General features: G+C 44.9%; 1 protein-coding gene across 2 annotated transcripts in view; it reads left to right on the top strand.

The window, feature by feature from the left end:
- Positions 1–27,189, top strand: part of TTC21B (tetratricopeptide repeat domain 21B) — an 86,651-nt gene that overhangs the window by 55,624 nt on the left and 3,838 nt on the right. Inside the window, exons 22-27 of one of the 2 annotated variants that reach the window (XM_066575922.1) lie at positions 1,542–1,623; positions 5,636–5,786; positions 10,699–10,860; positions 12,881–13,076; positions 17,977–18,201; positions 26,049–26,169. In XM_066575922.1, the coding sequence (XP_066432019.1) occupies positions 1,542–1,623; positions 5,636–5,786; positions 10,699–10,860; positions 12,881–13,076; positions 17,977–18,201; positions 26,049–26,169 (937 nt within the window). The remainder of the gene's footprint in view (positions 1–1,541; positions 1,624–5,635; positions 5,787–10,698; positions 10,861–12,880; positions 13,077–17,976; positions 18,202–26,048; positions 26,170–27,189) is intronic. The other variant, XM_066575923.1, reaches the window with a different exon arrangement.

A 27,189-nucleotide genomic window follows, 5' to 3' on the forward strand; every position in this document is an offset into this window, starting at 1 on the left:
TGGGACTTCTGCAAATTTTGGGGGTGTCTTATTTTCGGGGAAACACGGTATATACTTAATAGTGGATTAGAGGGCTTCTGCAGACGTTAAGGTTGTGGCCTATGAGTTTTTTATAGTATCGTGGGAGATGTACTGCACCTCGGCGGATGACGAACTTCTGCAGGGGTGGGGGGGCTGACGACTGCGCAGACTACATATACCGTTGATGACAACAGGAAGACTTGTGATTTGTGTACTGTCAATCGTAGTTGCCAGTCAAGTGAGAACACTCTGAGCCCAGATTTTGTGGCCAAGCGAACAACGGGGTCTAATTTCATCATTTCTGAGAAAATCCGGCTTCAGAAAAGCGATGAATCTCTCCGTGAACTGACATGATGTCATTTTGCCCACTGGGTTTGGCAGTTTTTCGGTGTTTACTAGCAGTCACTTGTTTGTATGGAACACCTAATCTTCTTGCAGTTTTTAGTTTGCGTACTGGACTTGTGAATGGCTGATGTCACTGACACTGCTGTCTGGAAACAGAATTAAGCTAAGCTTTCCATTTAAGACCCATCCACACTGGCACTTTCATGTGCATTTCACGTATGTGAGAAATATACATGAAAAAGAGTGTAAACGCATGAATTTTAAGTTTTTAAAATTTTATTCAGGATATACGTTTTTTATTGATTTTTGAATCCTCTTTTTATAAGCAAAACGTATGTTTTTCATTGTAAACGTTTTTTTTTCTAATCAGGTTTTGTAGTTCTGTACATGACTATGGGAGCGGGCAGTCATCATGGCTGAGCTGCAGTTAACAGAATTTAGAGAGATGGTTTGCAGCGGAACTTATGGACTATTCACATAATGGATAGTATGGGGCCCATTGACTTCTATGGGGGAGTGTTGTGGCCATGCTCTGTGATGTGTGCATAGGTCATTGTGCAGGAAGGAGCTGTAAAACCTCACCTGTTGTGTGAACATGTATTTTCCACTGTAATCTTGCCAAAATGCGTAAAACACTCAGAAAAACAAGGATCTGGTGAGTGATTTACGCATTCTTTCTGCCTACCGTTGAGCAAAACTTTGGAAAAGTGGGACAGCAAACTAGTAGCTCCCAAAAGTTGTTGCACTGCTTTGGTCAATAATGTTTTGTTTTTTATTAGAGGTTTTCCCATCCCTTCTGGAGATGAACTGCTTTCATAAGGGGTTTTGTCACTTTGAATATGGTTTCTGCAGACACCATGTTGTAAAGCAGGAGGAGCTGAGCAGGTTGATTTATAGATTTGTGGGAAAGGATTGTATTTTTTTTAATTTAAAATCATGCTGTTTGTATGATTAGGAGTCCAGTGGGCAGTCCTATTAGCGACAGCCTTGCCTAGATGACACTGCATACAGAGATTGCTGTCAATCGCTGATAGGCCCGCCCATGGGACTTCTAATGATACAAAAAGCAGGGATTTAAATGGAAGAAAAAAATATATATGTACTTTTCACCTATTGCCTAAGTTATGATTTATATTATGTTTAGTTTCATTGTCCTTCCTTCACATTTTCTACAGATGATGGCCGATCTTATGTTCAGGAAGCAGGACTATGAGCAGGCTGTGTTTCACTTTCAGCAGCTTCTAGAACGCAAGCCAGGTAATCTTGGTAATTGTGTTGTATCTTTTATATTGGATCTCACGCTTACAAAGTGTATTGGTTTTAAAGGGAATCTGTCACCATACTAGAGCTGCCTTATCTGGGTCAGCATAAACTAGTGATGGAGACTCTGATTGCAGCGGCAGGTGACTTTGTTAGCTGTTGTACTTTTCATAGCCGCAGTGTTTCTGTTCTCAAAGCTGTTCCTATACACAGTAAGGAAGAAAGCTGTCAATCATCCACTGGAAGATGGGGCAAGCTGGGGCTCCTGAATACTGCAGACTAAATGCTGGAACACAAACGATTTAAACCTAGTGACAGATTGTCTTAATTAACATTGTGCAAAGGCCCTGATCACGTCTAGGTCAAGCTTTCCTTTTTCCATGCACTATTAACAAGTTATGTAGACAGGTGCTCGCCTAATCCCTTCCCGCCCCAGCATGTAAATGTGTGTCCTGGGTAGGAACCAGTTCATCAAGTGGTCATACATTTACCTAATATGGATGGTGCAGAAGCTGATCCCGTGTCATCTGCAATGGGAGCCGGCTGTGACTGACGACTGCCCTCTCGCTGCAACACCGGAAGTCGATGAGACCACCAGTTCGTGACATGTAATGGGTTAATAGTAGGATCAATGTTGACTTACTTTATGGTGCTTATAGAATGTTACAGGTTCCCTTTAACCTCTCAAGGACAAAGCGCAACAAACATACGGCGCTTGGTCCTCGGCTTCAATCCTGGCCGTAGTAAAAATATGGTGCAAGATTAAAGCCCCTGTTCTGCAACCAAGCAAAAGCAGGTCGGGTTGTCAGCTGATAGTAACAGCTGAGAACCTGAAGGAGAAAGGAGACGCAGTTTTTAACCACTTCTGCCTTCTCCTTTCCATAGTGCACAGCTTGAGCACTATGTACTAAAAAGAGAAAGTGCAAGTGTTTGTTCCACTACGCGAGCCGGTGGTCATGTGACCACCAGAATCCCCTGTTATAGCAGAGCTGCAGGGTCCTAGCAGACCCCAATTAGCTCTGCCAGTGACTATTGTCACTACAGGGGATGGTTTTCCCTGTAACTGGGGCTCCTATGGATGCTCCAGCTACAGTGGGAAAGTGTGTAATAAAGCATGTGAATGTTCCCCAGAGGTCTTATGTGGTAAAAAATATATGTACTTAAAGAAGTAAAACAAAATTACAGAATAAAATTAAAATATATACATAAAAAAATCCAAACCATACATATTATATTTCAAAGCGTCCGAAACAAGATGAGGAACCCATTCCCATACTTTATTTCAGCGTAAATATAATAATTTAAATAAGATTAAGAAATGTGGCAGATATAAAGGTCTGCACGTGATACAGGGTGGGCCACGAAAATGTAGCCACACTGTCTAAACAAAAGTCTTTGTCGCCCGTGGTGCGGATTTAATTTCTTATACTTTTGAGGTAGATGAAAGCTGCGATGTGATCGGTTGCTGTGGGCAACAGAGACTTTCTCTCAGACTGCTTTCACAAAGGTGCTTTTACACGGAACGATTATCGTTCAAAAGAAATCGCTGGATAGTTCGAATTTGAACAATAATCGTTCTGTGAAAACACGGCCAACAATTAAACAATGAACGATAATTCGTCTGCTTATCATTCATTACATGTAGGCATAAAGACAGATAGATAGATTTTGCAGCCTGCCCTTTGCTATAGTCCTGGGTTTGAGGCGAGTACTATTGGAAATGCCCTACATGTTGTGTAGATATCTGTATTAACGTTCACCTTTTCCTTACAAGCTCGCGTTCAATCAGACATGGAGACCCTACTGCACTCTGCAACCATGGAAGACCGTCCCAAGCACCAACCTCGTTATTGCCATTCAATCAGTTTTAACACTGTCGTAAATACAGCCGTTTAGTCATAAAATCTATAGTGTGTGTATATATGTATACATATAAGTACGCTTCTGGTCCGTACGAATTATACTCATGCGTACATCCAGTAGATGATACTTGATACTAAACACCTTCAGGCACTTTATGTGTGACCAAAAGGCATGGCTTCAGTAAATAGATGGAGGCCTAAATACGCCATTGTGTGCCACATTGTATTGGAATCAACTACTCCAATACAATGAGCAGGAAGGAAACAATCGTGTGCCTCTAGTAGTGACCTACAATCCGCAACTAGAGGTACTAAGGAAAACCGCAAAGAAACTCCATCATACCCTACACAAGGATGACCGACTGAAAACCATATTACCAGACCCTCCCATTCTGTTACAGGTAACCTCCTAACTTGAGGAACTTTATAATCAGGAGTGCATTACCCTCTGACACACAAAAAGGAACTTATCCCTGTAATGTAAGGAGCTGTAAGACCTGCTCACATATACTGACTGCGGACAGGATACGGATCCCCAACACACAGCAGGACTATAAGATCCCAGGGACATTCACATGTTCCACGTCCAATGTTGTGTACCTGATCATGTGCAGTAAATGTCCTGTTGGGGGTCTTTATGTTGGAGAAACAGGACAGAAACTGAAAGCCAGGATGAGATCCCATCGCCACACGATTAAACACAAAGAGAGAATTACCTGTGGCCGAGCACTTCTCTAACCATGGACATGACATAGGAGATATGAGAGTCTTGATATTGAAGGGTGGTTTCAAGTCACAAAACCACAGAAGAATTTGGGAATATAAATTGATAACAACCTTTGACACGCTGAATACTGGGTTCAATTATTCCCCAGGATTTATGTGTGAATGGGAAGTGTGAGACTTGATTGCACAGACAAGACCCCCATCAACAGTAATTCAGGGACCATAAACTTTCACTCCCTTATCAGTGTCTAGTTAAAAATGTTTGTGTACCTCTTGTAGCATTCCTGGTCTGAACCCCCCAACAGTAATTCAGGGACCATAAACTTTCACTCTGCTATCAGTGCCTAGACAAAGTTTGTTTTCCGTTGCAGAATTCCTTTTAAGTGCGAACCAATCACATCCATATCTGTGCCTTGTCATAAGTATGTATGTTATAAGTGTGTATAAATATTCATGCCTCTTCAGATCTATTCCAATTTTAGCCTGATGAAGAGCCCGAGAGGTTCGCAAGCTCGCTGCTATTACATCATGTAATTTTGTTAGCCATTAAAAGGTATCATATCTACAAGATTACTTAGTTTCTCTTGCTGGGAACAATCACATTGTGCCACGTTGTGGCACAGATTTTGATATAAACTAAGGCAGTGAATAGGTGGTCTAAAGTTGGGGTCCGTTTACAGCAAACAATATATATCGTTTGAATGAGCCAACAATATCGGAGTTTGCTCACAGGCAGATACATCGTTGGCTCGTTCAAACGAGAAATCGTTTAGTGAGAAGGACTGAAGGATGGCTATTTAAACCGAAACATAAGTGAACGAGCCAGCGAACGATTAGAGCTTGTAATTCCATCATTGGCTGCATTTAGACTGAATGATAATCACTTTCGCTCGTTTGAATGATTTTTTTTGAACGATAATCCTTGCATGTAAAAGGGCCCTTAGACGAGACAGTCTAAAGATGCGCCAGACTTCAGCAGAGTCACTGTGATAAATCTGCAAATAAGGGAGATGGAACAACACCCCGCAGCGCCACCTATTGGAATTTCCAATCATTGTTACAAGGCTTGTATAAAGAGTCTAACGTTGACTTGCAGGAATGCTGCCTTCCAATAGATTGCGCTGCAGAGGTATTGCTCCCTCTCCCTTATTTGTATATGACCCAGAGGAGCATGCATGGCCTGAAGTCTCCTCACTCATTCACCTTCTAGGTGCTCTCCCTCAGAAGAAACGATAGCGTTCCTGACCCTGTAATAAATCTGGTACATTTAAGGACTTTCTAGTCTTTGCGCTGTCTAACCAGTAAATCTGCCTTGCTGTATTTTGAAGCCTGCTGAGAATGCACTAATAGTGGTGTGTTAGGAAATTGCTGTGTAAGCAGTTTTCCATAGTTTGATCTAGTCATTGTTTCTCCTTTTGTAGATAATTATACTACTCTTTCTCGCTTGATTGACATCTTGAGAAGAGCTGGAAAACTTGAAGAAATACCAAAGTTTCTTGATATGGCAGAGAAATGCTCGTCTAGAGCAAAGCTGGAACCCGGCTTTCACTATTGCAAAGGGTTATATCTATGGTATGTTCCAGTCCGTTACTACCATAGCTGGTATTCCTGTGCAGGATGTACACATGGGATCGTTTCCAGAACAGTACTCCTATCCAAGCGTGTGAACTCTGGTGTGATGGGGTGCTGGCTATTTGTGCCTATGTCATATGATTAGTAATGAGGGGGTCATTCTGCATGTGTGAAGGATCGATCAGCAATTATTACTTTTCATAAACTATAGGTGAAACACTCAAAGTGGTTATCCTAGGATACAGAGTTATCCCTATCCACATGACTGACAGCCGGCCTCCTGCTGCAACTCTGGTAATTAGTGAGAACACCAATCCCCACTGTTAACCCATTACATGCCATGATCAATGTTGATTTTGGCATGTAAAGGGTTCACAGAGTGAAGGCACTTCCTCTGTGATTTCTTTGCTCTCCTCAATGTAATCACAGTGGGCCAATGGGTTGCCAGAGAATGGCATCTGGGTCTGCGATGGCCTGTATTTGCCAATAATGTATTGTCCCAGAAAGCGTGGGATTGCTGGTTTAAGTTCCATACAGGAATATAAAAAAAAGGTAAACAAATTCTTTATGCAAAAACAAGATTTTTGTATGTACCGTAAAATCTCCTTCTCGTCCTGTTCATTGGAGAACACCGCTAAGGACCGTGGGTATAGCTTCTGCCACTAGGAGGCGACACTAAGCAGAAAAGTGTTAACTCCTCCTACCAGATATACCCCTCCTGCAAGCAACAAGCTACTCAGTGTGTATGCAAGCAATAGGAGCAGCCAAGTTGGATACAACAATAATAGTTAATAAATAACAATGCTTAAGAACTGCAATTTATTCTACCGCCATGTGCGACTGCACTGAGGACCCTCCAGTGAAGAGGTGTATATGTTACAGTCCTAACAGTCTGGGCAGGTGTTGTGTACCCCAATAAACAGAATGAGAAAGATTTTACGATAAGTACAAAAATCTTGTTTTCTCGTCCATATCATTGGGGGCACAGAGCAAGACCTTGGGACGTTCTAGAGCAGTACCCAAGGGAGTGGGAGAATATAAGTAGATGCATGTGTAAAGAAGCACAATTGTATCTTCAACTGCGGCTAGCGTTAATGGATGCCTAGACATCCAGCATGCTCAGAGATGGAGTATAAAGGGGTCCGAGTAACTGTCCCGTCCACCCACCGGGAGAGAGTTCCCGACAAGGAGCTTACTACGAGGCACCCGCTGTCCGAGTAATGTGTGCCATAACACGGCCTGAAGGTATGAAGCCCCTGGCACGGTAAACCTGTATTGCCAAGGAGCGAAGTCAGTGCGAAGAGCCCACCTCAGAAGCCCGAGGACACTGGTTGGGTTGTCAGGAGTGCCAGCAGAGAGCTAGGGCTACTACAAGTTTACCCCTCAAGTGGCATTCTTCAAAGTCAGACAGAGCCCACTTGTGACCTGCGCTATAGATAAAAGTGTAAACTGAAGTCTTCATTGAAGTGGATACCTGATACCACGTGCAGTTAGGTAATATGCAACAGGTCGTATTCCAGCAAAAGCCCTGCTGACGCAGTATACCCATTTGAAGGGAGGTGCGTCAGCCATAGAGAGCGAATTGCTTTTCGGCAAACGAGATACTAGAGGATACATGACATCTCAACTCTACGGTGTAGTGAAATATTCAGCGGACAGGCTCAACTGTTGGACCAGAACCCTACATATTGTACCTGCAGAGGAAGGACCCTTTGTGAACGCTCTAGGAGCGTAGTAGAAAACTGCTCTGCATTTAGAATACGTCTTAAAGGGGTTGTCCCGCGCCGAAACGGTTTTTTTTTTTTTCAACCCCCCCCCCCCCCCGTTCGGCGCGAGACAACCCCGATGCAGGGAAGTAAAGGAAGTTTACCGGAGCGCTTACCTTAATCCCCGCGCTCCGGTGACTTCAATACTTACCGCTGAAGATGGCCGCCGGGATCCTCTGTCTTCGTGGACCGCAGCTCTTCTGTGCGGTCCACTGCCGATTCCAGCCTCCTGATTGGCTGGAATCGGCACGTGACGGGGCGGAGCTACACGGAGCCGCTCTCTGGCACGAGCGGCTCCATAGAAGATTACAGAAGACCCGGACTGCGCAAGCGCGGCTAATTTGGCCATCGGAGGCCGAAAATTAGTCGGGCTCCATGGGAACGAGGACGCCAGCAACGGAGCAGGTAAGTATAAAACTTTTTATAACTTCTGTATGGCTCATAATTAATGCACAATGTATATTACAAAGTGCATTATTATGGCCATACAGAAGTGTATAGACCCACTTGCTGCCTCGGGACAACCCCTTTAAGGCAGCAGTCCGGCTTTCCACAATAGTGGTAGATTTGCAGCCCGTTCTGCAGCCAAATCGAGGTCAACAGGGGATTCCGCCTCAACAGTTATTCATGCATCAAAGGAGTCATGAATGACCCACATCCGCATGAAAAACGTCTGATTCAACTAGCAGTCAAGTCTTTCTAGAATGCACTAGCAAGTCTCAATAAGCCCAGATTAATGCTGAGGTTGATTGGGCAGGGTGCAGGCGGCCCATGGTGCTTAGGCAGTTAGGGCCCAATAGTATTGGGGTAGAGGATGGGCTGTGCATGGAGTGTATAGTTGTCATCCTTAGTGTGTGACTCAAGCTCATTTAACGCTACCTCCTACAGAGCAGTGTCTGTCACTGGCCGTGTAGCGACACATAGGCCGCCTCTCGGCCACATAGGACCCTATGCTCTAAACACAACAGGGCTTACTTGCTCGGCTGCACAAATACATCGGCCGTGCTGATGCTGGCACGTACGCAGAATGGCCCAGTTAGTTAAGCAGAACAGCCAGTGGCAAATGCAGGCTACATGACGGCCGTCGGCAGCGAAATTCACAAACTGCACGGCGGCCAAATACACAGGCCGCATGGCGGCTATACGCACAGACTGCATGGTGGCGACCGTACACTGAGGCGGCGATACAGACATGCTGCGCAGCGCTGTATCCCACATGGTGGTGAAATACCCTAGCCGCATAGCGGGAAAATACCGAAGCCCCATGGCAATAAACACAAATGCATAAAAGCGCATAGTGGGCACAGTGGCACAGGAGCAGACTCCTGTTACAGGAACAGGGAAGCAATGGGAGAGATGCTGTCGTATTTACTAACCTACTCTGCCGGTTGTCACAGTGCTGGGGAATACTCCCTCATATCCAGCAGTGAATCCCATCTACTCACCGACCTAGGGAGAGGGGGAGTGCTCCGGGACGGGAACACCCTGGCTGGCACGTCTAGATCAAACAAAATTGATGTGCCTCCTGTTTTTCTTGGGGCAGGACAGACAACTTGCCATCTGCCCTCCTTGTAGGGGAACAGGAAGAGTCCCGCTTGCTCTGTGTTGCCGACATCCATGTGGTCTGAAGATCGTTAATTGAAGAGGTCCTGCAGAAACTAAGCTAAAACTGAGCAGCTTGGTGTTTGCAGGTGAAGTATAGCTAGTAGGAGTTAACACTTTTCTGCTTAGTGTTGCCTCCCACTTGCAGAAGCTATACACCCTCTCTTTAGCAATGTCACTCAATGATAAAAAGACAAGAAACCTTTTTTGCTGCATTTTTAAAAAATTACCCACATTCTGGTATTCTCATCTCTTCAATTAACCCTTACAATAAATTAGACACTTCTTATCCTGCGTTGCAAACTCTATTGGGGAAAAAACAGCCAAAATACTGCTTTTGTTAGTTTGGCTCACAAATTAAAGCAATAACAAGGCCATTAGTTCCCCATAGTGGTACCAGTTAAAAAAAACTACAGCTCGTCGCGTAAAAAAAAGCCCTCATAAAGCTCAGTCGATGGAAAAATAAGTGTTATGGGACTCTGAATGCAGCGATGCAAAAAAATAAATAAAACCCGAAAATGGGTTTTTATTGCGCAAAAGTGTGTGGTGGGGAATAAATATACTTTTGGTATTGTGGTAATCATACGACCCGCAGAAAAATTGTATTATGTTATTGATGCTGCATGCTTAATGTAAAAATGGCACAAAAAAGGCAAAATTTAGATCTTTTTTTTTTTTCCCCGCCCGCTTTACAGTTTCTTTTTTTTTTTTTTTAAGTTATGCAATGCATACCAAGAAAAACTACAGCTTGCCATGCTAAAAACAAGCCCTCATACGGCCATGTTGATGGAAAAATAAAAAGTTAAAGCTTTTGAAGAGTGGAGATGAAAATCTCCCAAAAGTTATCGCTTCCTTAGGACCAAAATAGGCCATGTTATTAAGGGGTTAAACCACCACTTCTCAAAAGAAAGGTTCCAAAGTTAGCTCCTAGGATAGGCCAATGTTTCCTAAATAGGGTTCCCAGGACTTTCTGTAGCTCTGATTGGGGTCTCCAGAACCCAACAAGACCCCTCACTTTTACAATAGGGAAGTCAAACTGATTTTAGCCTGCTCAAAGCTGGAATATGCTATCAGTATGTCATGCTACTGTGTTCTCCCAAAATAAGACCTTCTGAAAATAAGACCTAGCTACAAGTCCCCAGCTTTGGGTCCCTCACGCCGGACTGTGACAGTCTTCCATGTAGCTTGAGAGCACTCTCTTCCTGGTAACGTAATACCCCGCCTCCAGCAAGAGATTTCTTTGATTGGATCGCGAGCGCCGTAGCTTAGCCAATTAGAGCCAGCGCTCGATGAACCAATCACAGACGTTCAGTAAATGGCAACATTGAATGGCTGTGATCGATTCATCAAGTGCCATAAGTATTAAGACACCCCCCGAAAATAAGACTCTGTGCCTCTTCTGGGACAAAAACTATTATAAGACAGTGTATTATTTTGAGGGAAACACAGTATGAATGTATCTAATCCAGGTCTAGCAGATGGCTTTTGAGGAAAACTATAAGTATTGAATTTCCACCCTTCATTCTTGATTCTTTAATGTACAGGTACACCGGTGAGCCTAATGACGCCCTTCGACATTTTAATAAAGCTCGTAAAGACAGCGACTGGGGACAGAATGCAATCTATAATATGATTGAGATCTGCTTGAACCCTGACAACGAGACAGTAGGAGGAGAGGTCTTTGACAATCTGGATGGCGACATGGGGTATGAATATAATATATTGGCCGTGTGGAAGTTCTGTTTCGATATGCAAGACTTTACATTACTTGATTATTTGTGTTTTGCAACCATACTGTTACATCTTGTATTAGAAATGAAGAACAGTAGATGATGAGAAATAACCTTCCAATTTTCCTTTCACTAATCCGTCCCCAAAATGCAGAAGACCTGAGCACTGTAAGGCAGCAGTGCTTACCACTGAGCCACCATGCTTCTTCCTCCTCCTCTTCAATAAATGTATATATGTACTATGCAAATGAAGGTGACTATTATGAAGAATTAGCCGACACAAACATGGAAAACATACAAACTCCATGCAGATCATGTTCTTGGTCAGATTTGAACCTTGGACCCCAGTGCTGCAATGTAACAGTGCTAACCACTGAGCCACCTTACTACTTCTCCCCCAGAGGTTGACTACCTCTGCTTTCCTGGAATTCGCCACTAGATTGCAATTCTGTGTTCAAAACAAGTGCTGCACTTATGACCATGTGAGGCTTCTCAGCAGATCAGGGTGAAGTGCATTCTAATTTGCATATTTCCTCTTTGGCCATGTAGTACTGCACACCGCCGTTATGTAATACTAGATTGTCTGACTGCCCATGGCTTTCCCTGGTAAGATGAGCTATTTCCAGGAATGCTAAGAGCTGGACCCCAAGAGCTTAGCCGGGGTCCTGCAATCTAAAGGTGATTGTACAGCTAATGGTTTATTGTTCAAGCGAACTATGTCAGATTTCACTAAGGCAGACTTTTTATACAAGCCGATAAATCGTTTGCTCGTTCGTTCACTCGCTAAATCCTTCAGTCGTTCGGTTTTAAATATTGATTGATCAGTTGTTCTCATTCACTGGTACAATGAATGCGAACAATTGGCGAATGAGTCAACGATTATTTTCATGTTTCCAAATTGTCCGATCGCCGGCTGCGTTTACACTGAACGATTTAACTTTCATTCTTGAATGTTTTATGTTCCGCATAAAAGGGCAGTTTTGTATGTTGGGACAATCCCCTTAAGGACCAAGTGCTGTAAATTTACGGTGCTTGATCCTGGGCTTTATTCTCACCTGATTGCAGAAATAGTGCGCGGGATTAAAGCCTCTGATCCTGTGAGCAAGTAGGAGCAGGTCAGAGTCTCTGCTGTTAGCCACAGTGGAGAACCCGGAAGAGAAGCATTTTTTAACAACTTCTGCCTTCTCCTTTCCTTGGTAAATAGCGCTTAATGAGCACTATGTACTAAGAAGGGAAAGTGGAAGTGTTTCTTCCACTACTCGAGCTGGTGATCACGCGATTGTGATCAGCTCTGCCAGTGATTAGAGTCACTACAGGGGATGTTTTTTCCTCCTATGGCTGCCTCAGGTACAGTGGAAAAGTGTCACATTAAAAAAATAAATAAAAATGTGAATGTCCCCCAGATGTTTTATATGACGTCATGGGGGATATAGATAGTAAAAAATAGTTACAAAAATAAGTAAGAAAAAATCACAGAATAAATATACACAAAAAAGAAAATGACCCAAAGCCGACGCCAACGAAAACCACTGCCATATGCACCCAGTAATCCTAAACCAGACATGCTATATATCAGAATGTCCGAAACAAAAAGAGGAACCCCTTCCCATACTTATTGTAGTGTAAATATACTAATTAAAAAAATAACTATAAATGTTTTAAAATAATCATTTTTTTTTTACTTTATACTCCCAGTAAACCCCAAAAAAAAGGGGGGGGGGGGGGAGTCAGTTTAAAAGATGTTTATGAAAAAAAATGTCACAGAAAAAAAACACAGCAAAAATAACTTTGCCGGCTGAAGGAAGAAAAACAGGGCAGGTAAACCACCACATGGGTAAAATCCCTGAAATGTGTCTGGCCCTTAAGGTACAAAACAGCCTGGTCCTTAAGGGGTTAAATGTCTGTTTTAAAACCTCCAATCAAAAAATCCTCCGGGCAAGAAATAGACCTTGAGTAGTAGCGGTAGTAACCAATTTTGTTCATTTTTTGTTTATAGGAATTCCACTGAAAAGCAGGAATCTGTACAACTCGCTGTGAGAACCGCTGAGAAACTTCTGAAAGAGCTGAAGCCTCAGACTATTCCGGGTCACATCCAGCTGCGGATCATGGAGAACTACTGCTTGATGGCAACCAAGCAAAAAGCAAATGTAGAGAGAGCCCTGAGCACATTTACTGAAGTGGCCGCTGCGGAGGTAACATGACATCTTGTGTCCTGTACCTCTTAAAGGGGTTTTCGCGACTTCAGCCATTTTTTCTGTTCTTGACATCCCCTCAAGATAGGACATCGATAGATGATCGGCCGGGGTAGTACAAGCGCAGCTTCCATTGCATTCAGTAGGCGTTGTGCCTGCAGCACTGCTGCCAGTTAACGCATCCCCGTTGATTTATACATTTCTGGAGTGTCCCGTTGGTATATCCCTAGGCCCCTGCGCACAGCACTATGGTTTCCAAGTTATAGTCACATCCATTAAAATAATGAATAGTAGAAAATGGCAACCTAAAAAGTCAATGGGATGATATAGTTTTCCAAATTAGGTTCAATTCTATTGTGTCAGAGGACCTGTCATGTCCGTGGGCTCAGCTGCATGGCTTTGCAACCAAGATTTGACTCCTAGAACTTTAAATCCATCAAGTAGAATAACTAGATGATCATTGGGATCTAACCATTCGGACCCCTACTGATCGCCATAACGGGGGTCCAGTGTCCTCCTGAGGGTGGCAAATGAATGGAGCTGCCGCACTGCTCCGCCTTTTTCAGTGAGAGCACCAAAATAGGTCTGCGTTCAAGTGCTTTGCAATCTCTGGTGCTCTCATTGAAGTGAATGGAGTGATCATGGTGGCGCTCTTTTTGTCAGTCTCTCAAGGAGCATGGGCCCCCTTGGTGGCAATTGGTGGCGGTCCCAGCAGTCGTGCCCCCACCACTCGACTATTTAACACCTGTGGTTAGGGGATAACTTAATCTTATTGAAATAACCCTTTAATCCCTCCCCGTCATGCAAGCTGTTATATATACCTCCTAACTCCATATTCCCCGTGCTATTAGGATGTCTAAAGCTGGCCGCAGCATATGCTGTATAAGTAGTGGGCTCGGGAGCCGAACCTGCTTCATACATGGAAGGTATTGGTTGTCTTTGACAGCTGATACCAACTCGCAACAGTCGCCATTGGAGACAACTCTGATCACTACTGTTAACCCTTTAAATGTCGCTGTCAGTTCTGACAGCAACATTTAAATGTCCTGATTGTTCAGGATGTAAATGTCCAAACCCGCCCTAATATCGTGGGGGTGCCGTCTTGCTGTAATGGCAGCCAATGGGCTTCTGAAGGCCCCTAGGGCTCCCGTGATTGTTTGCCTATTAGGATGTGCCTGTGACATGTCTTTAAAGGGAGCCTGCCACTGGCTATGAGCTCCATAAACTACGTTCTGGTGCTCATAGGAAAGGTTACCAGGAGCCCGGGGAGGTATTTACTATACTTACCCGCCTCTCCGCATCTGTGCTATCAGCCCTTAAAGTCAGCACGGCAGAATGTGAATCGGACTCAAAGCTGCACGCTGTTTCAATGCCCTCCCATTGGTCTCTATGGGAACGCGCCCCCTCAGCCTGCAACTTTGAGTCTGCTGCACTGTCCGTGCGTCAACTTTAGTTACTGACAGTTGTAATGGTATTCATATAATTATTTGATTGTAAGGTATTATAATAATTAGATGAATTTAAAAATGCGCAATGAGAGACACCATTGAAATATACCAGGAGAAGTTACTTCACAAACTAGGGACATATGTCTGGATGAGATAAGAATATCAAGAGGCTTCCACATGTTAGCTGAAGGGGCCCTAGGAATATCAAGATACTAAGGGAGGGGTTGACTCCTCACACTAGGAATAAAAGAATAATGTTCATAAACTAGAAATGTGTGGATGTGTATATATATGGATATACATGTATGTATATATGTATGTGTATGTATATATGAAGGTGCACATGTATGTATGTGTGCCTATATGTATGTAAATGTGGGTATATAAGTAATATTTAATATTACGCCACAGAGTCATATGAAAAGGACTACACAAAATGGCCGACCACATGTTTAGCTAAAGTACAAGGAATACATACCCTGTTTCCCGAAAATAAGACGCGTCTTATATTAATTTTTGCTCCCAAATATGCGCTACGTCTTATTTTCAGGGGGTGTCTTATTTCTCTGCGGCAAATCCGTCTGTGGCCGCTAATCCCTCAATTGGCCAGCTTTGTGGACGAAATTTCTCAGAAATCTCGTCCACATTGGACAGTAAATCTGTCACAGCAAAGCTGGGAGAAGCCGGTGTTGTGGTGCGGATTCACCGGCCACAGAAACTGAAAAGCGTGCAGCCAGGTCGCTTCAAAACAAGCGGCTGAGTGCCGTGGGTTTTGAAGCAGCGCTTTCCCCACGGAAATCTCGCTGTTTATCGCTGTGGCCAAACTGCGAGATTTCCGCTGGAAATACGCTCTGTGAGAACCCAGCCTTAAGAATCACACACAGGTTGCCTGACTCACACACAGAGCCATAAAAAAGTAAGGGCTGTAAAGTAACGTACCTGTCTGCAGACAGAAGTTCCTGTACCACTTGTAAGCAGGGATGGTATTGCAGCTTCCGGCCACCAGGGGGAGCTCATCAGAGCAGACATGTACAGCAGGAACAGAACGTACAGTATAGACTTTTCCAGCCAGCAAGGGGAGCTCACAACAGCACACTCATACAGCACAGCAGGGACAGGATAACAGCAGACTGTCTGCAGATCTACCTATACATCTGGAGATAGGAGACAACGGGGATGGCAGCAGGGGACAGGCCTCTTGACTTGCCTGCACACTTTTCTATGTCTTACTATCGGGAGGTTCCTTATATTTGGGACTTCTGCAAATTTCAGGGAGTGTCTTATTTTCAGGGGGTGCCTTATTTTCGGGGAAACACGGTATGTATTGATAAGATAAGAATTTTGAGCCACAGGGGCCCATCGGCACTCTGTGAACATGTTACTCAATACTGACTTGGGAGTTTCTGGGTGGGATGAGAAACTAGCCAATAAACGGACATAGTTAATGCGACCCACCTATGTTGGGAGCTATAAATAAAGATGCCCGACATCGATTTGTTGGGAATTCTTTGATGAATCCATAACTGTGTGGGCTCTGTCATTTAATTCCTCCGTCATATGACGTACTGAACTCTAGGTGTGGCAGCCCTACTGCACGGGTCACCTAGACTTCAGTCACAGGGTACACTCTGCTGTCCCTCATCAGGCTATCGCCGTAGCATGGTTCATATTACGTCATTCACAAGGTACACTCCGCTTCCCCTAGATGGCCATATATTTTTGCCGCGACACAGTGCAGGCAGTGGGTGGTGGGTAAGTATAAAACCTACTGCTTCAGGCTCTTGAGAACCTGCCCTATGAGCACCAGAACTTAGATTATAGTGCTCACAGCCAGTGGCAGGTTCCATTTAAAGACATGCTATAGGGCAGTGATGACCTTTTAGAGACCGAGTGCCCAAACTGCAACCTAAAACCCATTTATTTATCGCAAAGTGCCAACACGTCAGGGGGCGGGGCTTATCACGATGAATGATTTTACCACCGTCGTTCTAAAAAGGACAGGGCTGTTTCAAAATAGACCGGGTGCAGATTTTGACTCCCTTTTAGATGCGGAAATAATGCAGAATGTCCTCAGCGGAAATTTCTGTGGAAAATTCTGCAGCATTTCCGGATCCAAAAAGCAGTCAAAACCTGCACCCTGCCTATTTTGAAACAGCCCTGCCCATTTCCGCCACCTGTAAACATACCCCAGCGGTAATAGTGACACCCCCCAGCAGCCCCAGCGGTAATAGTGACACCTCCCGGCGCACACTCTGACTTCAGTGTGCTGCCGGACTCCTTCCCCCTCCCAGTGGAACCAAGTAGTAGGAGACATCGGGGCAGGGGGGAGGGGGATTCCAGCTGCACACTGAAGTCAGTGTGTGCCGGGATCAGCGCGGCTAGCAGTGCCGTTTGTGAATTCCGGCAGGGGTGCCGCGGCCCCTGCTGGTATTCACAAGTGGTGAGCAGCCGATGGGGCGCGTGCCAGTAGGGAGGGCTCTGCGTGCCACCTCTGGCACGCGTGCCATAGGTTCGCCACCACTGCTATAGGGAAACCATGGGGACCTTCAGAAGGCCCTCTACTGCCATTACACCCAGGCAGCACCCACACAATCTGTTGAAATACAGTATAATGAAATACCATAGTATTGCATTGTACTGTATAAGCGATCGCAAGTTCAAGTCCCCTATGGACTATTAAAAAAAAAAATTACGATTTTTATAATTTATTCTAAAAATTTTAAAAAGGTTTTGTTTTAAAACCATCTCTTCCCAGTTGTATATAAAAAAAGACATGTCAAGTCCTGGGGTTGGTTGTATAGCTTTGCAGATATGACCCCACTTTTCGCAGCATTTCTTTTCTCTCTACTTTACCCCACCATTGCCAGTACGGTCAGATTTGGCTTCCCTTTTACTTTGTCAACACGCATTCAGTAGGTTACGACAAAGTTGGGGACAGAAGGGAGTATGACTGCAAGAACAGTACACAGGGTTTGTTTGTTTGTTTGTTTGTTACAATGGAAGTACATAGTTTTAGCATAGGAGCTACAGAAACAGCAATAGAAAATTAGTTAAGACTTGTTGCAAAGTTACTTCATTTTTTTTCTTTAAGTTTTAGACACATTGCCACAATGAAAAGTAATCTGGTTGTGAAGGTAGATGAGGGCTTAAATGGGGTTTAAATGACTATAATTATTGTATTTGATTACAGCCATAAAACACAGCGGAGTATGGTCACATTCATGGGGGTCACTGGTGTAGTTTTTATAAATGCCTGTTATTGGTGGCACATACCCACCCAGCCTGAAGGGCAAAACTGTCAAGTTCTTCTTCCTGCTATTATGGTATGGGCTATTTTTTTGCCAGATTATCAGGATTCCCGGACTCTCAGGTTCCTGATTACCCGTTGACTGTCCAGCCTTGCTTTTCTCACTTAGAGTTTGTCATATTAAATGTATGTTTTTGTCGTCCAGAAGGACTATGTGCCCGCTCTTTTGGGTATGGCCACAGCCTACATGATACTGAAGCAAACCCCAAGAGCAAGGAACCAGTTGAAAAGAATTTCCAAAATGAACTGGAACCCAGTAGACGCAGAGGAGTTTGAAAAGAGTCTGTTGCTGCTGGCGGACATTTACATCCAGTCGGGGAAATATGACATGGCGGGCGAGTTACTGAAACGTTGCCTCCGTCATAACCGAGTATGTATGAGAATGGAGGGGCGGTTCTGGCACTACTTGGCTTGTTCTTTGAATTTTGCGCACACTGGTTAAATCCTCATTTTGTTTAAATAGTAATTGCTGGGATTGTTAAATTGCTTTTAAGAGAACTGTAAAACTCATTCCCATATCCGTAATTGTAATAAAAATTAGGTTTTTCTCATAATTGACTGTAGATAGAAAAAAACCGACAACTAGCGAGCGGTATCAGAAAAATACCTTTTATCAGAGGGAAGAAGAATCCTCTAAGGGCTTCTAATGTTCCCTTTCCAGAAGCAATTACACTGACAATGCAAACCGCCTGACTGACTTCTTCTCGTTCATATACAGATTTCGGCTCCAAAAAAAATCTCATTTGTATTCCGGGCTTGTAAAGCGCCATAATATTCACACTAATCCCTTCCAAATATTCTTGGAGTGTAGAACTCCTCTTGGTCCTCAGTGAAAATGTCAATGAATAAATTACAGCTTGCTACCCCCCAACTCCCCCTTTAATAGTTTGTGGTTTACACCCATGGACGGGTTTATCAGTCGTATGTAGGTGGGTGAACAGTTATCAGTAGTCCTTTATTCCAGTGTCAATTAAAGGGCCACTCCTGTGATTTTACTTTTTTTTTTTTCTTTTTTCATCCATTATGTAGCTATCCCCTGGTATTATTTATATATATATATATATATATATATATATATATATATATATATATATATATATATATATATAAAATGTGAGCTTGTGTTACCTTGGTTAATTATTCTTTCTATCTGAAACTCCTGGCATCTTTTTCTTCAAATAGTCATGTGATCTCAATTTAGATCTACTTGGAAGTTATGCTGTCTGAAACTAGTTAATTTCACAGTCTGTGTGATGCTGTTACATGAATCCTACCATAGAAACTACCTAGACTGGACGCAAATACTATTGTCACAGTTACTGATGATGATCACACCGCTCCTGCCACACAGTTGTAATGGAGGAGATCACAGCTCATCCCTCTGACTGTATATTTATGGTCTGTAGCTTGTTGAGCAGAATATAGAAGGTAATCCTGATTAAACTGTCAACCCAGCAGGCCAAAATGCCATAGTCTCGGCTAATGCAGTGCTGATGCATTGTGGGATAGATGTGAAACGGAAAGTCAAAAATCTCACCATCACGATGGTGCCTGATAAGCATCAGACAAGGGGCTGAACTGCATGGAAATGACTGCAATACACACAGGAGACCTGCAGAGTGTGAGGGGGACAGGGATGGAAAAATGTGTTTTTCCCTCCGACATCATGACGGCATACACCTGGAGGTTGCTCACCTGCTGACCTGATGGGACAGGAAGAGGCAGAACATAAAAAGCACCTCCCCTCCACCAAACACCAGTGCTTTTCCTGTCCCTCCAGGACAGCAGCGGTAGAGCTCCAGCGATGCTGTCCCAGGACTTACCGGCGAGCGGCGGCATCTCTTCTGGCAGCCCCGGTTGCCCCAGTGGGAAGTACCTCATCTGGGAGCTAACCGGGGACTGCGTGGGCCTGGGTCCAAGGACGGACTTTCCGGGAAAACCGCGGTCGTCAACCAGGCGGCGACCGCCATCTCTGGGTCCTGGCTGTAGCGGGCGGAACACAAGGAGTGTGACGCTAGACGCTCCGCAAGAGGGCGTGTCCTCGATGGAGCGCACAAAGGGGGCGTGGCCTGGCGCGGCTTGGCGCCAGATTCAAAATTTAAAGCCCCTGCACCAGGGGGAGTCGGCTGGTTTTTGTTTTTTCACGCTAGGAATCGATTCTAAGGACAGGAATGGATCCCACAAGCGCAGGATGTCGGCCAAGAGAGGACCCAGAGAATCTCCAAACTGTAAGTGGTCCTGTTGGCCAACCTACAGACACCTGCACTACACTTCCCTTACTAACAGAGATCTCCCTTGTCATATACGACAGGGATACTCAAAAACCTAGGGAGGCTAGGAGGAGAAGTAAAAAGCGTCCTGTATGCTTACAAAACTTGATGACTCCTATTCTAAAACATTATGCGCTTCCTGCTCAGCGACAATTCTGCAGGAAGAAAAATCTTCCCCCATGTCTGAAATCCAGTCAGTTGTCCGGGAAGAAACAGTCCTACCTCTCGGACCTCCAACCAGGGCCCTTAGGGGCCACAAGAGGGTCTGCTCCGGCAGTGTTAGAGTCCGACTCTGACATGGCAGAAGAATTCGATCTTGTAGATCTTGGAAGTGTTGCAGGGAGAGAAAAAATATCTCGTTTTTGAAAAAACGCTAACAGAGAAACCTTGCACTGTACAGGACGTCATGTTGCGAGTCAGCTTCCACAACGTAAATCTACATTCCCTGTAAACGCCACACTTAAACCATTGATCCTTAATGATTGGAATTGTATGGATCAAGCTCCGTTAATTTCTAAAAGAATTTTAGGAGTGTCCTTTATTTGATGAAGTGGCTATCCTTGAGGAGACGCCATCTGAGGATACGTCCCACTCAAAGGCAACAAAGTAGACAGCTTGGTCCACGTCCAGCTTCATTATAAAGCTAATACTGCGGCCACCTTGGTGGCTCGTTCTACGGCGGTTTGACTAGGTCAGCTTCTACGGTCTGCTTCGGATCCCGCGTGGCAGCCCTATCCAACACGAGCATCTCTTCTGCCAGCCCCGGTTGCCCCAGTGGGAAGTACCTCATCTGGGAGCTAACCGGAGACTGCGTGGGCCTGGGTCCAAGGACGGGCTTTCCGGCACCACTGCGGCAGTCATTCAGGAGTGGTCAAGAGACATAACCTCCAAAAATAGGTTGTGTACCCTACCCTTTCGGGGCGTCTAGTCATCAGACTCCGCAAAAAGCGCCTTAATTCCATTCCCTCGTCTATAACATAAGTGGGGAATGGAAAGACCGGAGGAAGCGGTAAGGCTCTTACTGTTGTCCCTCAACCTGCATCTTCATGCCCGCAGAAGATTAGTTCACTTCTGCACTAGTTGGAGAAACATAGCTACTGACGGCGCCTACCACATGCTGGGAAACGATCCTAATGACAGGAATCGATCCCACAAGCGCAGGGGTACAAGATTTGAGCTAGAACCCCGCCCTCCAAATAGATTCATTTTAACTTCGGACTGTGTGGGCCTGGGTCCAAGTATGGGCTCCGGTTCCACCGTGACCGTCATCCCGGCACCAACCCTAGAGCAGGCTCTACTTAAGGGTGAACAAATCGTGCTGGATATCGGTGCAGTTATCCCCATCCCTAACACGGAATGGGGGAAAGGGTTTTACTCCCCTCTCTTTCTGAACCAGATGGCTCCCACCGATGGAGACGATCAGAACCGCAACCCCCCTGATTGGTAGGGATAACTTTATGGCTACGATTGACATAAAGGATGAGTATTATCTCATCCCCATTTATGTCAACTCGCAAAAAGTTCCTAAATTTGCGCTGAGAATGGCGCCTCCCCTTTGGAATCTCCTCTGCTTCACGGATCTTTTCCAAAGGGGTGATTGTGCAGAAAGGCTACCATTTCAATCGTGGGATTATCATCATCCCCCATCTGAAAGGGGGCATAGCTCAGCAGATGGGTTCCTGCTGGTGGCAGATCCCCTCACTATTCTGAGGTCACACTGGGGGTCCACGCTTCAGCTGTCTAAGGGTCTGAGCTGGATCATTAATGATTTGAAATCCAATATGGATCCGGACACCAGGAAAAAATTCCTAGGAGTCATTTTGGATCTTCGTCTCCAATGTTCATCCCTTCCTCCTCTAAGGAAACAGCTCATTCTAGAGAATGTTCTGCTCTAGATAAAAAATCTACAGTTTCAATAAGATGCGATGCGGATCCTGGGGCTAATGACTTCATGCATTGGAGTGGTTCCCTGGGCCCAGTTTCATAGCTGTGATCTCCAGACACTTATCCTCCAGAATGGGGACAAGTCAGTCCTCACTTGACAGGACAATCCCTATTTCCACTAGGGCTAGATTCTCACTCCGCTGGCGGTTTTCCTCAGACAACCTTTTAATGGGGATCCTGCGATAACTGATGCCAGCGCAAAAGGGTGAGGGGTCACCTTTGAAGGTGGCCATATACAGGGTACTTAGGACCCTCATGAGAGATCCAGGTTATCTAACGTTAGATAACATGATGGCAGTGCCACTCATTCCCCTCCAGGGTACCACCAGGAATCCTCTACTTCAGCATTTGGCGGGAAGGTTCCTTTAATGGGCGGAACTCACAACTAAGTAACTGTCGGCCTTCCGTATAAAAGGAGCCGAGAATTCAGTCGCGGGCTTTCTAAGCAGGAAGAAAGTAGACGCAGGAGAGTGGGGACTCCATCCCGAAGTGTCTAGCCTACTCGGGACAAATAGGGGGCACCCAAAATAGTTTTGTTTGCGTGAAGCGCAAATACCAATTGCCGTCTTCTCTTTTCCCGAGACTCGGAGAAACAAGCATTTAGGCACGGGCGCCCCCTCTCACCCCGGGATTTGGGACTTAGCTTACGCTTTTTCCCCTTTACCCCTGATTCCGCTACTCCTAAGAAATTACTGCGGCCAGGGCTGTCAGTAACGTTAGTAGCGCCTTATTGGCCCAAAAGACCTTGGTTTCCTCTCCTGAGATCTGTCAGTGGGAGAGCCACTCCATCTTCCGTCAAGACTGGACCTATTGCTGCAGGGTCCTCTCCTCTACCCGGAGGTTCACAAGTTCAGGCTTACAGTCTGGATCTTGAACGGGTAAAATTCTTAGAAAAAGGTCTATCATTTAACGGGGTTTCCACTATGTGCGAGACCCTTATGCCCTCGACGGAAAAGATTTATTCCAAAGTCGGGAAAAAATTCTCAGAATGGATGGGTCAGGACATCCAATCAGACATTCGTAAAAATTTCAAATTTCGTCCAGGCAGGCCCGGATAAAGGGTTGAGTCCAGATTCCCTCAAAGCCCAAGTAGTGGCTTTGAGGGCATTCTTTGATCTCACGCTTGCTGAGCACAAGGGGATCAGGAAATTTCCTAGAAGGGCGAGTAGACTGCATCCATTCATAAAGCTGATGGTGCTTCCCCCCTGGGATCTGACTATAGTCCTTCAGGCCTTCTGCGATTTTCCCCCGTTTGAACCTATTAGAGACCTATCCATCGCCTTGCTGACGTACAAGGTAGCCCACCTTGTGGCAGTTATGTCGGCTATGTGCGTGGGTGAAATTCAGGCCCTTTCGCAAAGGGCCCCATATATGACTATGCACCCTGATGAGATCGTATTCTCCTTAGACCCTTCCCTCCAACCCAAAGTCTTGTCAGAATTCCACGGGGGCCAGCCAATAGTCATTCCAGCCTTTGTCTAAATTTTAAAAACGAAATGGAGCAGAGGCTCCATAATCTTGACGTTAAAAGAGCTGCATTAGCGTACCTTGAGGCAACGGAAAGTTGCAGAAAGACTAACTTTCGTTCAGTTTCAGGGGCAGGCCAAAGGGAAGGCCACTTCTAGAGACTCAATAGCCAGGTGGCTCAGAAGAGCCATCCAGGAGGCTTACAAGGCCAAGGGCATTCCTCCTCCAGAAGGTTTGAAAGCCCACTTCACTCGGGCGGTGGCATTTTCCTGGGCAGAAAGAGCGCACGCCTCAATCGAACAGATTTGTAACGCAGCCACGTGGACTTCTAGTCATACGGTTATTAAACCTTATAGGCTGGACATTAAAATCTAGTGAGGATGCAACCTTTGTGAGGAAGGTGCTTCAAGCAGTAATCCCTTCCTAAAAAAGCCCATGCCGGTTATTTGGTATTCCTCCAGTTGTATGCTGTCATGATGTCGGAGGGAAAACGGGAATTTTTCTTACCGATAATTCCCTTTCTTGAAGGCATCATGACAGCATATGGGCTTTCCCCCCCCCTACCGACACGGTTACCCTTGTTGGTTTAAACACATGAGGTAATGTGTATACTTATGATTTCTTTGTCTAAGGTGTGTGGTACCAATAAAACACACCTTCTGGTTAAGTATACTGTCACTGTGGTTATTTGGAACGCACTAGTGTTTGGTGGAGGGGAGGTGCTTTTTATGTTCTGCCTCTTCCTGTCCCATCAGGTCAGCAGGTGAGCAACCTCCAGGTGTATGTCATGATGCCTTCAAGAAAGGGAATTATCGGTAAGAAAAATTCCCGTTTTTGCCGGAGTGTCCCTTTAAGATCTGATGGGTGCATGATTGTCAGAGGCTTCTTATTATTGGACATAGATTTTCAGGAAGATGAAAAGAGTGTGTTAGCGAACGATATGCTCTCATTTAAAGTGGACCCCTCACCGCTCTTGATTATGCTTGTTTTAGGAAATGTATCCCTCATGAAATAGCAATTCTGGAGTATCTTGTTTTATATCTCTGCCTTGTGCTGTTCCTCTGCTATTCCTACTGGTAATGTATGGATACATTGACAACTGTGTGCTCCCTGTTGGGGGCGTGTCTCTGAATGTCCAATCGGTGCTAACTGTGTAGGTAGGGGAACGCTCACCCAAGAGGAATAACAGAGGAACGCCACAATGCAGAGTTACAAAAAAGCCAGCGAGTCCTCCTTAAAGGGGTTGTCTGGGTGTGAAATGATTTTTTTTTTTAATTGAGCCAAATCTGTTAAAACGGTAAAAGCAGTTGCACTTTTACTCCCGCTATCCTCTGTTTCAAGACCTCATGTCCACGGGCAGATTCCACATGCGGGAGCCCGCAGTGGAATCCCACCCTGCTGTGCGGTTCTTCTGTGTCCTGTCCTGTCCAGATTTTCTTTTTCCTTCGCTGTGGAAGCACCAGTCGGCGCACCACGTGTGTGCGCAGTGGATTTTTTTTTTCTAAACTCCTGCTTTCCCATGGTAATTGCGGCCTGTCCGCAATTGAATTGCGGGCGGGCCGGGGACCGGACGGCTTCCATTGACTTCAATGGCACCTCATCGCTACGGCCTTTAATTGGCTGCAGTGATCAGGTGGTAGCCATTCCTAAGCAAAAACTGGTAGGACCCCAGGAGCTGTGACTTTTCTGCATTGGACTCCGCTCTTTTATGAAAAGTGGGCAGGACTTGTCAAAAGGGGGTGTGGCCAGACTAACATATATACGTATAATTTTGCCAGAAACCGGTATAAATTTTATGCTAGAAATATACGCCAGCTTGATACATGGAGGGGGCGAGATGCGCCTCTTCATGTGTTAGTCACATCGTACACTGGCTTTGGGAATTTCCCCCTGTGCATGACACCTGATGGCGCCCATTATGGTCAGTGGAGTTCGTTGGCTGCCATTGGTGTCCATCATATAACGATGCAGCACACCGTAATGGAACAGAACAATGAAAATAGATGTGAATAGACCCTACAAGGCCTGTAGACATTGGCACAGTCCGTAACGAAAAGGAGGAAACAAAAATTGGTTTTGAAGGTGGACATAGTCCTTATAGGTTGTCCAGGAAAACATGGCTGCTCTCTTAAAACCTCACCACACTGGTCCACAGCTTATGGGTGGTATTGAAGTTTAACCATATTGACTTCAATGGAGCTGAACGGCAAAACCAGACATGGTCCATGGACAGTCGTAGCGCTGGTTTTGGAAGAACACAACCATGTTTTTCTAAATCTGAATGACCCCTTTGGGGGGAAATTTCAAAATTTTGGCTTTCAATTAAAGATTATCATTCTGTTTTTATGCTAATCACATTTACCAGATGTGTTTCTCTATCCTCAGATACCAGATTAAATAGATTTTTAACTACATAGAATCTGCATACTCCGTAAATCTACATATACATGGAAAGGCTTTTGGCAAATTATAGTAATTCTAGCAACAACAGGTTTTATGTAACCTTTGTTATCTTACGGTTACTCTTTTGTTCCAGTCGTGCTGTAAGGCTTATGAATACACCGGCTACATCATGGAAAAAGAACAGGCGTATAAGGACGCAGCCAGCAACTATGAACTGGCCTGGAAGTACGGGAACCAGACCAGCCCCACCGTTGGTAAGGAGAAGTTACATCATGGGCCCCATGAATACAGGCAGTGGTTATTTTCATTGGGAGGAGAACAGAATATCTAATAGTCATCTGAGACAGTGGTCCAGGCTTTATTCTCCAGACCACCAACAGGCCGGATAGTGTAGGATTACTGCTATTGGCAGAGACATATGCTTCTATTGGTCATGCGAAAAAACTATGCTAGTGGAAAAAAGTTTTCAAATGGGTTTTCCGGGATTTAGCGTTGATGGCTTAGGTCCTGTTCACATACATGGCAGGAAAAGCTCCAGGCATATACATAAAATGACATATACAAAACTGCGTACTTTTGGTTTCTGTGAGGCTAGTGTACAGTGGCATACGTCTAAAGCTTCTATCGGAGGTATACATTGGGCAATATTTCCAATGTATATGTTTGATGGAAGGCTTGAATGGGGTGTGAGTTGAGCCTCAACTTTTAGAAATCGAGTGCAACCTCTGCTGCCCTCAACAATCAGCGGAAAGAGAAGACTGCTTTTCTAGCTGTGACTCCCCTCTTCCATGTGGCTGTGTCTAGTACTGCAGAGTTACCCCACTCACTTGAATTGAATTGACATGGATGGCATCACATTGGAAGCACATGGCTCTTCCTCCTTCTCAATGCTTCTCTGAATCCTGTGGTTTGGCCTACTTTAAAACTGCATTCAACTAGACAACCTCTTTCGAGAGTAAGGCTACCCCAACCAAAGTCCAAATACCATAGGCTCCAATCCCTTTAAAAAATAGCTTTGATCCATGAGGGTCCAAGCGCCAAATTAGTAGTGGGGGTACAAGAAGTCTATTGATCAGGGAAGAGTTTCCATCAAATGATATGTTAGACGTTCTAAATGACGGGAGGCTATTTATTTAGTTTGCCAGTCTTATACAGATGTCATGATGACACATGGTGACACTAAATTGATCCCGGGGTGAAATGGGGCAAGTCATCGGAGTCTTGGTACAGCAGTATGACAGCAATGCAGATCAAGCTATGGAGGATTCTGTGCT

The sequence above is a fragment of the Eleutherodactylus coqui genome, chromosome 8 (assembly GCF_035609145.1).
Source record: "Eleutherodactylus coqui strain aEleCoq1 chromosome 8, aEleCoq1.hap1, whole genome shotgun sequence".
Lineage (NCBI taxonomy): Eukaryota > Metazoa > Chordata > Amphibia > Anura > Eleutherodactylidae > Eleutherodactylus > Eleutherodactylus coqui.